The sequence below is a fragment of the Crocodylus porosus genome, unplaced genomic scaffold (assembly GCF_001723895.1).
Source record: "Crocodylus porosus isolate Cpor-Errol unplaced genomic scaffold, CroPor_comp1, whole genome shotgun sequence".
In the NCBI taxonomy this organism is placed as follows: Eukaryota; Metazoa; Chordata; order Crocodylia; family Crocodylidae; genus Crocodylus; species Crocodylus porosus.
In genome coordinates this window covers 26,503,493-26,516,738 of record NW_017728911.1, presented here as the reverse complement: position 1 = coordinate 26,516,738, position 13,246 = coordinate 26,503,493, and the positions used below count along the sequence as shown (strand labels likewise).

General features: G+C 50.4%; 1 protein-coding gene across 1 annotated transcript in view; it reads left to right on the top strand.

Moving 5' to 3' along the window:
- Positions 1–13,246, top strand: part of IL16 (interleukin 16) — an 83,399-nt gene that overhangs the window by 38,554 nt on the left and 31,599 nt on the right. The window contains exon 7 of the mRNA XM_019533701.1: positions 1,801–1,903. Coding sequence (XP_019389246.1) covers positions 1,801–1,903 — 103 coding nt within the window. The remainder of the gene's footprint in view (positions 1–1,800; positions 1,904–13,246) is intronic.

Here is a 13,246-nt window from a genome sequence, read left to right as displayed (position 1 = left end):
CCTAAAATCTAGGGCCGCTGCCTTACTGCATGCCTTTGCCCCCTTGCGCTGGATGGTGAATTCCAGCAGGCGATGATGGCTGTCGCCCAGGTGGTCGAGCACCCGCAACCCCTTCACCAGGTCATCACCCGTGGCCAGCACTAGGTCCAATAAGGCGTAGAAGTATTCTTAGAGTGGATTTCCATTGGGAAGAGGGGAGGTTCATCATTTTAAACTCCAGACTATTTAAACTTCTACACATAGACAATTACATTAATTGAAAACTTATAAATGCTAGAAATAGTTGCTTGCATTTTCAAAGGCCATTTAGGGTTTCCAACTTCATACACCATGAAGGGACACATTTCTGGAAAGCACTAAGGTCCAGATCTTCAAAAGTATTTAGACAAATATATCACTGTGAATCTATTAGAGTACTTAAATACCTTCGTGCAACCCTACTCTAAGCACCTACTCTAAGCACCTGCAAATCGGGCCTCTTTACAGTGCTGGAATTTGGGCATCCAAACCCTAGATTCCAAATGTAGACCAGCATGTCTATAGAGTTTAGCAATAAATGAAAATAGCGTTACATGAAATAAATAAATTAAAATTGCAATTGTTTGGGAGACATAATTTCATTTAGAGCTTGATAATATGAAGAAGAAAGCATTACATAAAAAAAATCTATCCCAAACGTGCAGTTGGCCCAATAAGATATCACCCTCAGAAATCCTTGCCTCTTGCATGACACTTCCATACAAGCCTGTAGACAACTTACAGTCTCTTTTGAAAGTTTGCAAGAAACCTTATGATGGGAAGAAACCAAATCCAGGCAGACCTGAACAGGCTAGAGAAGTGGGCAGAGAACAACAGGATGCAGTTCAACAAGGACCAAGTACAAGGTGATGCACCTAGGAAGAGGGAATCACCAGCACACCCATAGGTTGGGGGATGACCTTCTCAGCAGCACAGCAGCAGAAAGATCTTGGAGTTGTTGTCGACTCTGAGATGAATACGAGTTGTCAATGTGATGAAGTAATAAGCAGAGCTAATCGCACTTTGTCATGCATTAGTAGGTGCATCACAAGCAGGTCCGGAGAGGCGATGCTTCCCCTGTACATGACACTGGTCAGGCCGCAGTTGGAGTAGTGCATCCAATTCTGGGTGCCGCACTTTAGGAGGATGTGGACAACATGGAGAAGGTCCAGAGGAGGGCCATTCACATGGTTAGTGACCTGCAGGATAGGCCCTATGAGGAAAAGTTGAGGGACCTGGACCTTTTCAGCCTCCGCAAGAGAAGGCTGAGGGGGGAACCGTGTGGCAGTATACAAATTAACGGGGGAGGGGTGCAGGGGGCAGGGGGGAGGGACGTGCAGCAGGGAATATGAGATGCTCTGCTTACCAGGGCACCCCTTAGAATAACCAGGAACAACGGCTACTAGCTGATAGAGAGCAGATTTAGGTTGAACACGAGAAAGAACTTCTTCACCGTTAGCATTGCCAGAATCTGGAACAGGCTCCAAGGGAGGTGGTGCTCTCCCCTGCCATGGGGGTCTTCAAGAAGAGACTGGACAAGCACCTGGCTGGGGTCACATTATACCAGCACTTTTTCCTGCCAAGGCAGGGGGTCAGACTTGATGATCCTTTGAGGTCCCTTCCGACCCTACCAACTATGAATCTATCATCAAACAAATCTGCTAATTGTTACGTTTACACCAAATAATTTACTACCCCTCAAAGTCTCAAATACAAATGAAAATCCAGGCTGATGTTTGTGCAGATCAAGCTCAGATAATTAAAAATATTCTTTTTTTTCAGGAATCCCCAACTGGTGTCTGTAAAGAAAGGCCTTTGGAAACACAGAATAATTGTTTTCTGCACTGTAAAGCTACCTGTCAGAGGACTCGCAGTAATTCAACTAGTAAGTTTCTAAGAAGATTTTTTTTCTGTTCTAAAATCTGGAAAGTCTAAATGCATGGAAAGTTATGGAGTTTTGATACTGTGATGTAGTTAGAAACAGCACTTCTTGTCATGATTTATCCTGCTGGTTTCAGCTGAAGTATGTCCAATGAGATTTGTGGTGCGTGAAGCAGCAGCATTAAAAACAGAGTCAGATATTTGTGCCTATTGATGAATCATGATCTGTGTTCATAAGAATTACATCCTAAATATGCGCACATGTATTTATACATTCTAAAAGTACATGAGGAACAGGTTTACATTTGTTCAGAAAAAAATGTGGCTGGCAATAGAAGTAACATTAACAGAAATATTTTTTAAAAATGGAAATATTATGTATTAAGAGTCATTTTAACATTCTTCTCAAGAGTTATTAAATGGCAACATTTTAACATTGATATGCACAATTGTGGGCTCACCTCTTTGCATGCATTTACCCATACACTTGGCAGCTGTTTGTCTGTTTTCTTGATTTGTACTTATAAATAATGGTTGAAATCTCAGCCCCTTTGAAGATAATGCCAAAGCTTGCATTGATTTTTCTGGGGCCAGTATTTCAGCTAATGTGTTTGTGTGAAAAGGGTATGTGAATTTGACTTAGAGATGTATTTTGGCAGACCTCTTTGTACGGTTGGCCAAAGTGAGTGAAAATGCAGATGAGAAACAAATAGCAACATTGTTAAAAGTAAATCATATATTTACAATTACTTATAAATTGTAAATTTATAAATACATTTATAATAATGTTTTGGTACATGTCTCAGGGGCAGGGACACATTTAAATAAATCACTTCTATGTTGGGAATATTGCCTGAAATCTGCATCAATGCCTGTGCTGTAGAGTTAGTGTAAGTGTGGGTACTAAATGAGGCATCTGGAGAGAGAGTTTATGAACTATGCTGTATTCTCCCCCTTTTTTTGTCATTACACATACATTACGCAAACTTTTTGACAGCATATTTTATCTTTTTCTTGAAGTCTTTCAAACATTGAATTTACTTCCACACATGAAAGGTTTTCTGGCATTTTAATGTCCCCTAGAAACAGGGTACAATACTGCAATCACTGCATAGATGTCCCACTTGCAGTTCCTGCAGAGAGTGTGTGCAGGGCCAGTCAGTACAGTACAGCATCTGTTCTCTAATCAAAGAGTGATACCATGTCTTCTAAATAATGAGCCCTTTCAATTTGCTTTGCGTTTATACAATAAAATATTCATCATGTGGAAATGATTATTTACAATGCTCTGGGCTGTTTTCCATTAAAAATTTGAGTGATCAATCTGTTCTTCAAGGAAAATAGTTAAATGCATTGGCTTGTGACCCAAGTCTAAGAGGCTTTGCCTTTGCCAAGATACCCTAGCAATGGGCACACTAGAATTATAGTGAGAGAAACATACTGAAAAGTAAGGAAATTATATCAGCCTTTGAAATCTTTTCCTTTGGTTATTTTTCCTGTGTGCTCTTCATTCTTCTGAGTCACAAACTCATTTCATACAATATATATGAACCTGAATCAATATGCTTCCCCAAGTGGATTTGATCTACTCCATACACTTAGAAGTGTGGGTTAGAAAGCTGGGATACAAATACACTACACACAAGAGCTTTTTGGGGTTGCATAAGAAAGCAGTTTCCCAGCACCAAACAGTTCCATCTGCTTACTAGGGCCATGCAAAAATTCACCTGGCGTTTCATTTTGAAGCTGTTTTGATGCATTTCAAGCTTGAAACAGAGAAATCAAAATGAAACAAAAGCCTTTGAAACAGCTTTGAAACGAAACAAGGGGGTGCGAAACATTTTGAAAGTTTTGAAACATTTCAAGTTTTGAAGCCAGGCTTACTGGTTTCAGTGCCGGTCCCCCTGGCAGGCAGATTGGGGGCTCACCCACACCCCTGGGAGGGCTGTGGGGGCTGTGCTGGAGTCCTCCCAGGGGTGTGGGCCCCTGGTATGCTAGATGAGATAAGCTGGGTGCTGCTGCCTGGGATCAGCACCAGGAAGATTGGTGCTGCTACCAGCCCCAGGCGGCAGCACCCACTCCTCTCGTCCTGCACCCAGGGAGGGCTGCAGGGGCTGTGCCAGAGTCCTCCCGGGGGTGTGGGCATCTAATTTACCTGCCAGATGACAGACCGGAGCTGGGCACAGCGTGCACCCAGCGCCAGGAAGGTTGGTACTGCCATTGGCCCCAGGCAGCAGCACCTGGCTCCTGTCATCTGGCAGGCAGATCAGGGGCACACGTCCCTGGGAGGACTCCAGCACAGCCCCCGCAGCCCTCCCAGGGGTGCCAGCAGGCCCTACTGACAGGACCTGGGTGCTGCTGTCTGGGGCCAGCGGCAGCACCAATCTTCCAGCCACCGGGCCCTGCCTCCTCTCATCCGGCAGGCAGATCGGGGTTCGCCCACACCCTGGGAGGGCTGCGGGGTCTGTGCCCTCTTGGGGGTGTGGGCCCCCACTCTGCCTGCCAGATGAAAGAAGCAGAGCGCTGTCACCTGGGACCAGTGTCAGGAAGACTATTACTGCCATTGGTCCCAGTCGGCAGCACCCACTCCTCTCATCCGGCAGGCAGTTTGGGGGCTTGCCTGCAGCCCCGGGAGGGCTGTGGGGGCTGTGCCAGAGTCCTCCTGGGGATGCAGGCCCCCAATCTGCCTGCTGGATGACAGACCAGTGCTGGGCGCAGCCCGCATCCAGTACCGGGAAGATCGGTGCTGCCACTGGCCCCAGTAGGCAGCACTCAGCTCCTGTCACCCAGCAGGCAGATCAGGGGCATGCACCACCAGGGGACTCTGGCGGTCCCAATCTGCCTGCTGGCTGACAGAAGCTGGGTGCTGCTGCCTGGGCCCAGGGGCAGCCAGGGCCGTCCCTGGGGGTGAGGGCGAATTGGGGCAACTGTCCCTGGCCCCGCACTTCGGGAGATCCCGTGGAGCCAGGCGGAGTGGCTGTGGTGACTCTGCGCTGCTGCCACCGGTGGCTTTGCATCTGGACACTCGCTACCCCTGCCAGTGCTGCCATCAGCTTCTTTGCATCCAGGGCATGCGGGATTGGGGTGGGGGCAGGTCCCCGCATGAAATAATTTGCCCTGGGCCCTGCACCCTCCTCGGCAGTGGCAGCAACGTGGGGGGTAACAGGAAAGCTGCATCCAGGGCACGTGGGACTGAGCTGGGGGCAGGTCAAACTGATTTGCCCCGGGCCCCACACCCTCAACCCGAGGAGGGTACAGGGCCTGAAGCAAATCATTTCATGCAGGGGCCTGCCCCCACCCCAATCCTGTGCACCCTGCATGCAAAGAAGCCACCATTGGTGGCGGTGGTGGGGAGGGGTAGTGAGAGGTCAGATGCAAAGCTGCTGGCACTGGCAGTGCAGAGTCACCACGGCTACTCTGCCCAGCTCCGTGGGGCCCCCCAAAGCATGGGGCCCAGGGCAGTTGCCCTGATTTACCCCCAACAGGGATGGCCCTAGCACCAGGCGGCAGCACCTGTCTCCTGTCATCCAGCAGCAGTTCCGGGGCCCGCTGGCACCCCCAGGAGGGCTGATGGGGCTGTGCTGGAATCCTCCCAGGGGTGCGAGCCCCTGGTCTGCCTGCTGGCTGACAGGAACTGGGTGCTGCTGCCTGGCGCCAGTGACAGCGCTGATCTTCCTGGACACTGGGTGCAGGCTGTGCCCAGCACCGGTCTGTCATCTGTCAGGCAGATCTGTAAAACATGTCTTCCTAACGTCTAACTTAAACCTACTCTCCACTAGTTTGCACCCATTATTCCTGGTTACTCCCTGGGGCACTTTGGTAAACAGCGCATCACCGATTCCCTGCAGACCTCCCCTGATCAGGCAGATCGGGGGCCTGCACCCCTGGGAGGACTCTGGCACAGCCCCTGCAGTCCTCCTGGGGGTGCGAGCAAGCCCCCAATATGCCTGCCTGCTGCATTTAATGTTTCCCCATAATAACCTATGGGCAAAACATTGAAACAGCATTGAAACAGCAAAACAGTTTCGATGAAATGAAATGGAACAGTGCTTTCGAAACGAAATGAAAGGGAGGATAGGTTTAGGTTAGATATTAGGAAGAACTACTTCACTGTAAGAGTGGCCAGAGCCTGGAATAGGCTTCCCAGAGAGGTGGTGGTCAGACATGATGATCCATTGGGTCCCTTCTGACTCTAGAATCTATGAGTCTATGAATCTGCTGCTAAGGTCTTCTAGTGTGTAACATAGCCGTGTCCAGAAAAAAAATCAAACATAATGAATGTAGGAAAATCACCAATGAAGAGGTCAGGTATACTCTGTAGGCAGTAGGGCTGTGCAAAACAGCCTCCACCTTCCCTGGAGATCTTCAAGAGGAGACTGGATAGGCACCTGGCTGGGGGCTTATGACCCCTGCCACTCCCAGTGCTCCTTCCTGCCCATGGCAAGGGGTCAGACTAGATGATCTGTCTAGGTCCCTTCCGACTCAGTGATTCTATGATTCTATGAAACTTGAAACGAAACACTGTTCTGTCGAATCATCGAAACAGAAGTTGAATCGGAACGGTGCTGTTTTGCACAGCCCTACTGCCTACAGAGTATACCTGACCTCTTCATTGGTGATTTTCCTACATTCATTATGTTTGATTTTTTTTCTGGACATGGCTATGTTACACACTAAAAGACCTTAGCAGTAGATTCATAGACTCATAGATTCTAGAGTCAGAAGGGACCCAATGGATCATCATGTCTGACCCCCTGCCGCTGGCAGGAAAGAGGACCGAGGTCAGATGACCCCAGCCAGGTGACTGTCAAGCCTTCTCTTGTAGACCTCCAAGTTAGGTGGCAGCACCACCTCTCTTGGAAGCCCATTCCAGACTCTGGCCACCCTTACTGTAAAACATGTCTTCCTAATGTCTAACTTAAACCTACTCTCCACTAGTTTGCACCCATTATTCCTGGTTACTCCCTGGGGCACTTCGGTAAACAGCGCATCACCAATTCCCTGCTGACCTCCCCTGATAAACTTATAGGTGGCTACAAGGTCACCCCTCAGCCGTCTTTTGGGAAGGCTGAAGAGATCCAGATCTCTCAACCTTTCCTCACAGGTTCTTTTACAGAGGCCACTAATCATGCGAGTGGCCCTCCTCTGAACCCTCTCCAGATTCTCCGTGTCCCTCTTGAAGTGCAGCGCCCAGAACTGGACACAGTACTCCAACTGCGGCCTGACCAATGCTGCATAGAGGGGGAGCATCACCTCCCCCAGTCTGTTGGTTGTGTACCTGCTAATACACGACAAGGTGCGATTGGCTTTGTTGATGGCCTCATTGCACTGCTGGCTCATGTTCATCTTGGAGTCAACTATGACTCCAAGATCTCTTTCAGCTTTTATGCTGCTGAAGAGGTCATCCCCCAACCTTTAGGTGTGCTAGGGATTCCTCCTCCCTAGGTGGAGTACCTTACATTGATCTTTGTTGAATTGCATCCTATTTCATTCCGCCCATTGATCTAACCTGTTCAGATCAGCCTGTATCTGCTCCCTGTCCTCCGGTGTATTAACTTTGCCCCATAACTTGGTATCATCTGTGAACTTAGAGAGGGTGCTCTCCACACCCTCATCCAAATCACTGATGAAGATATTAAATAACACTGGTCCAAGGACCAAACACTGTGGGACTCCACTGCCCATCTCCTTCCAGGCTGAGAATGACCTGTCCACCACCACTCTCTGGGTGCGATCCCTGAGCCAGTTGGCCACGCACCTGACTGTGTAAGCATCTACTCCACAGCCCGTTAGCTTCCCCATGAGAATAGGATGAGAAACCATGTCAAAGGCCTTCCTAAAATCCAGGTAGATGACATTGGCCTCAGCTCCTGTGTCAAGGCTGTGTGTGACCTGGTCATAAAAGGCTATAAGGTTTGTCAGGCAGGATCTACCTGCGATGAACCCATGCTGCTTTCCTTTCAGCATCGTTTCCCCTGCTGGGCCTTCACAAATGCACTCTTTGATGATTTTTTCCTGTATTTTCCCAGGGACAGAGGTAAGACTGACTGGCCTAAAGTTGCCCAGCTCATCCCTTCTCCCCTTCTTAAAAATAGGCACCACGTTGGCCGTTTTCCAGTCCTCAGGGACCTGGCCAGAGCACCATGAGTGCTCAAACAGCCGTGCCAGTGGCTCAGCTATGACATTGGCCAATTCCTTCAGCACCCACGGATGGGGGTCATCCCGGCCACCTGACTTGTACCCATCCAGCCCCTCCAAGTGCTCTTTAACTAATTCAGTACTAACCTTTGGCGGTCTTGTACCTTTTGGACATCTGTCTGTGCTCAGGGTAAGGGTTTGTGGAATACTGAAGCAAAAAACTCATTGAAGAGCTCTGCCTTTTTTTCCTTGTGTCAGCCACCAACTGTCCTGATTTGTCCTGCATAGGGATGTTACTCTGTGCTTTCCTTTTGCTTGCTATGTATCTGTAGGACTTTTTATTGTCCTTAACTGTTGTCGCCAGCCTAAGCTCCAGTCCTGCCTTGGTGCACCAGGGTGGTGGCTGCCCCCTGCTTCCACTGCCTATAAATCTCTTTCTTTGACCTGTCATTCCTGGAGCTCCCTGTTTAGCCAAGGGGACTTTTTTTTTAAAAATCCCCTTGGCCCTTTTCCTTCATAAAGAGAGAGACTCCTTTTGTGACCCAAGGATTACTCCCTTGAGAAACTTCCAACCCTCCTGGACCCCCATTAGCTCGATGCTCTTGAGTTCTGTCACCTCACTAACTAAGTTTACTAAAGTTGGCCCTTCTGAAGTCAGTAGGCCAGGGGAGTTGAGACTTCACTGAGACATCACACAAATTGAAATGAAATTTACTTGAACTTTAGCTTCCAAGGAGATACTGTCAGAGAAATATCTTGTAATGAATGTAACCTGGGTGGCAACCCAACATTTGCCACCCCTGCCCAATATCAGGGATGGTGTGGTGAGAGTGTGGAGACTCACATGATTAGTGGCCTCTGTGAAAGATCCTATGAGGAAAGGTTGAGAGATCTGGATCTCTTCAGCCCTTCCAGCCCGCACCAATTTACTTTCCAGGTGGCCTCTGCTCCCCACAGAGCAGCCCATGGTCCCAAGAAGGTCTAACACTTAACTGATTCAACTGTTTACACTTTATTTACAAAACAAGAATAATAGGAAAGGTTATTTACAAATGAACTTAAGTGGCATAACTAGAATCGCCATGAGAACAGCAGCTGCAGATTACTTTAAAGTCCCTGAGTCAGGTAAGAATCTTTTTCCCCCTCTGCAACTCCTTCCTTTCCCTCTGTGTTGAGAGGCGCTGTACCTCCTGTTCCATTCCCTCCCTACCCCACAACCACTGCTACTGTCCCTGGCTGACCTTGGGCATGGGGGAGCTCAAGAGTTGCTCTTGCCCTCCAGCTGGGCTGCACAGAGAGACAGACTTAGCCAGGGATAGCAGTAGTGGCAGCAGCAGTGAGTGGGCAGGTCTCTGGTCCCCTCCCATGAGCCTGCTCTCAGGCTGGCAGGGGCAGCACTGGAGGGAGCTTGGGGGAGCTACAGATACCCCAAAATTTGCCTTAGTCCTCCTGTAGCTACTCCTCCCAGCACCACCCCTGCCCAAGCCCCCCCACTTCCTCCCCAGATCCCAATGACCATCTCATACAGTTGAGCCCACCCCACTCCCATTCACAGAGGTGCAGTGCTCCTGGCACGGCCCAGCCCATGGGGCCTGTGTCCTGCCTTTGTCTGCACAGTCCTCCCCATTTTCTGTTTAGCTCACCTGAGCCCCACCACTGGGAAGAGGCTGATGCCACCCCTTCAGGCTTATGAAACATTTGGGGGAAATGGACAAGGAGGGGGAACTCACCTACCAGTACTGCTGTCCCTGGCTGAGCCCAGCTCCCTGTGAAGCCTGGTTGGGACAGGGCAGGAGTGGCTCTGAGCTCCCCTTGTCCCTGAGTCAGTCAGTGACGGTGAGAACAGCAGCAGTAATAGGTAGGGGAGAGGAGGGAATGTGACTTGAAGCATGGAGAGGAAGGGAGATGAGGAATTCTTACTTGCTTCAGAAACTTAAAATTAGGCCTGTGCTAAGCAGCAAGTATTCAATTCAGCTTTGGTTTGGCCAATTTGGAGGGACAGTGATTCAATTTGGTGATTCAAATCACTTTCCTGATTTGATTCAGCCAATTCAGATTCAGAGATTCAGCCACCAAATCAGGCCAAATCTCCTCTGAATTGAACAGGTGGCGGCAATGTTGGTGGCGGGGGCATGGCAGCAGCGAGCATGGCTCCACCTCCCACCTGCTTCCCCAGCCCCTTTATGGCTGCCCCGCCTGGCCCCAGCATCCTGGCACTTTAAAACAAAACAAAACAAAAAAAAGGAAAAAAAAACAAGAAAAAAAAAGCCCCACACTCACCAGATGCAGCAGCTCGGGGCTCATGGCAGAACCCCCCTGCACAGTGCAGGGCAGCAGGGATCGGCCCCCTTTGCCTGGCATCCATGCAGCAGCTGTCGCATTGGGTGGGTGCAGCATGGCTCAGCAGGGTGCCGTGAGGCTCTGCATGCTGTCTGGGAGCTGGGGCCATGTGGGCTGAGTACTGCTGGGTTCTGGGTGGTTGCTGGAGCCACCCCAGCTCCAGGATAGCGTGTGGCACCTTGCCGAGCTGTGCTGCACCTGCATGATACAACAGCTGCCACATGGGTGCCAGGCACAGGGGGAGGAAATGCCCACTGCCCCTGCTGTGTAAGGGGGCTCTGCCACGAGCCCCCAGAGGCCCCGATCACTGCTGCTGCATCTGGTGAGTGCAGGGCTTTTGTTTGTTTGTTGTTGTTTTTTTTAACGTGCTGGGATGCCAGGGCCAGACAGGGCAGCTATAGGGAGGGTGGGGGGGTGCTGGGGGAGTGGGCAGGAATGGGTCCAGGTCGGGGGACACTCGGGAGGGCTGGGGTAGCTGGCGGGGAATGGGGCCAGGGAAGGGTCCTCGCATGATCCCCTCCCGCCACCTCTAGCCTGCCTGCCCCCTACTCACTGGCATGGAGTCCAGGTCCAGCTCCCTGCAGTGGCACATGGGGACCACCTGAATCTCCAATTCGATTGGCTTCTGATTCAATTGGACCTTTTAATGGGTCTCCTGAATCGATTTGTATTCTGAGATTCAGCCTCCGAATCAGGCTGAATCTCCTCCAAATTGAATTGGCTACCAAAGCTTCACACAGCCCTACTTAAAATGCCCCTACCTGCTGCTCCTGCAGTGTGGTCCAAAAGGTGGGTGCCACCACACCAGCTCTGGATCCACTCTGGTATCACATGGCTTGTGCAGATTAACAGCAAATGGATGAACTGAGCTTATAGTTTCATAGTTTCTAGGGTCGGAAGGGACCTGAGTAGATCATCTAATCCGACCCCCTGCCATGGCAGGAAAGAGTACTGGGGTCAAACGACCCCAGCAAGGTGTACATCTAACCTCCTCTTAAACACCCCCAGGCTAGTACTTGGAAGTTGGTTCCAGATCCTAGCCGCCCTGACCGTGAAGTAGCGCCTCCTGATGTCTAGCCTAAATCTACTTTCTGCCAGCTTGTGACCATTATTCCTGGTCACTCCTGGCAGTGCTCAGGGGAACAGGGACTTCCCCAGTGCCTGCTGATCCCCCCTGACTAGTTTATAACAGGCCACAAGATCCCCCCTCAGCCTTCTCTTGCGGAGGCTGAACAGGTTCAGGTCCCGTAGCCTCTCCTCATAAGGCCTTCCCTGCTGTCCCCTGATCATGCGAGAGGCCCTCCTCTGGACCCTCTCCATGTTGTCCACATCCCTCTTGAAGTGTGGCGCCCAGAACTGGACTCAGCTGTGGCCTGTCCAGTGCTGAATAGAGGGGGAGGATCACCTCCTTGGACCTGCTCGAGATGCATCTGTGGATGCATGACAAGATGCAGTTAGCCTTCCTGACTGCATCCCCACACTGCCGGCCCATGTTCATCTTGGAGTCAATGATGACCCCCAGATCCTTTTCTGCCTCTGCCCTGACAAGAAGGGAGTTCCCCAGCCTGTAGGTATGGTGCCGGTTGTTCCTCCCCAGATGCATCACTTTGCACTTGTCGGTGTTGAATCACATCCTATTCTCATCTGCCCACCCCTGTAACCTGTCTAGGTCCGATTGCACCCTTCTAGCGTGCCCACATCCCCACACATCTTAGTGTCATCAGCAAATTTGAACAGGGGCTTTTTACCCCTTTGTCCAAGTCACTGATGAAGATGTTGAACAGAGCGGGCCTGAGGATCGAGTCCTGGGGGACCCCACTGCCCACATCCCTCCAGGCCGAAAATGACCCCTCCACCACCACTCTCTGGGTGTGGCCCTCCAGCCAGTTTGTGACCCAATTGACTGTGGGGGTGTCAACACCACAGCCCCCCAGTTTCTTAATGAGAACACAGTGAGAGACAGTGTCAAAGGCCTTCCAAAAGTCCAGGAAGACTATGTCCACTGCTACCCCTGCGTCTAAGGATTTGGTGATCTGATCATAGAAGGCCATCAGGTTGGTCTGACAGGACCTACCGCTAATGAACCTGTGTTGGTTGCCCCTAAGCATGACCTCCCCTGCTGGCCCCTCGTGGATATGTGCCAGAATAATTTTCTCAAAAAGCTTGCCCAGGATCAGGTAAGACTAACTGACCTGTAGTTTCCCAGGTCCTCCTCCTTCCCTCTTTGAAGATGGAAACCACACTGGCCCTCTTCCAGTCCTCTGGCACCACACCAGAGCACCACGAGTGCTTGTAAAGCTGTGCCAGGGGTCCTGAAATGACCTCAGCCAATTCCCTCAGTACTCTAGGGTGGAGATTGTCTGGACCGGCTGACTTGAATACATCCAGTTCCTCCAGAAGTTCCCTAACTAGTTTCTCACTAACCCATGGCCTAGGTGCGCCTCCCCTGGGGCCTGAAAGGGGCCCAGAGGTGGGGTGACTGTTCCAGTCCCTGCTTAGGAAAATGGAGGCAAAGAAATTGTTAAATATGTTGGCTTTGTCATCTGGTGTGATGAACAAATTTCCTAACGTCTCCTGCAGGGGCCGCACATTACCCGGAACCTTCTTTTTACCCCCTATGTATTTAAAGAAGGACTTCTTGTTGTCCTTAATTCGGGAAGCTAGTCCCAGTTCCATCTCTGCCTTGGCCGTCCTGACTGCCCCCCTACATCCCCAAGCAACTGCAGTATAGTCCTCCCTGGTGATGGCCCCTCCTTTCCATTGGGTGTACGCCTCCCTTTTAGCTAGGAGACATTCCTGGATGCTTTTGGTGAGACATGGGGGCTTGTGTGCCCTCCTGCTCCCTTTGATCTTCATTGGGATTACCTCC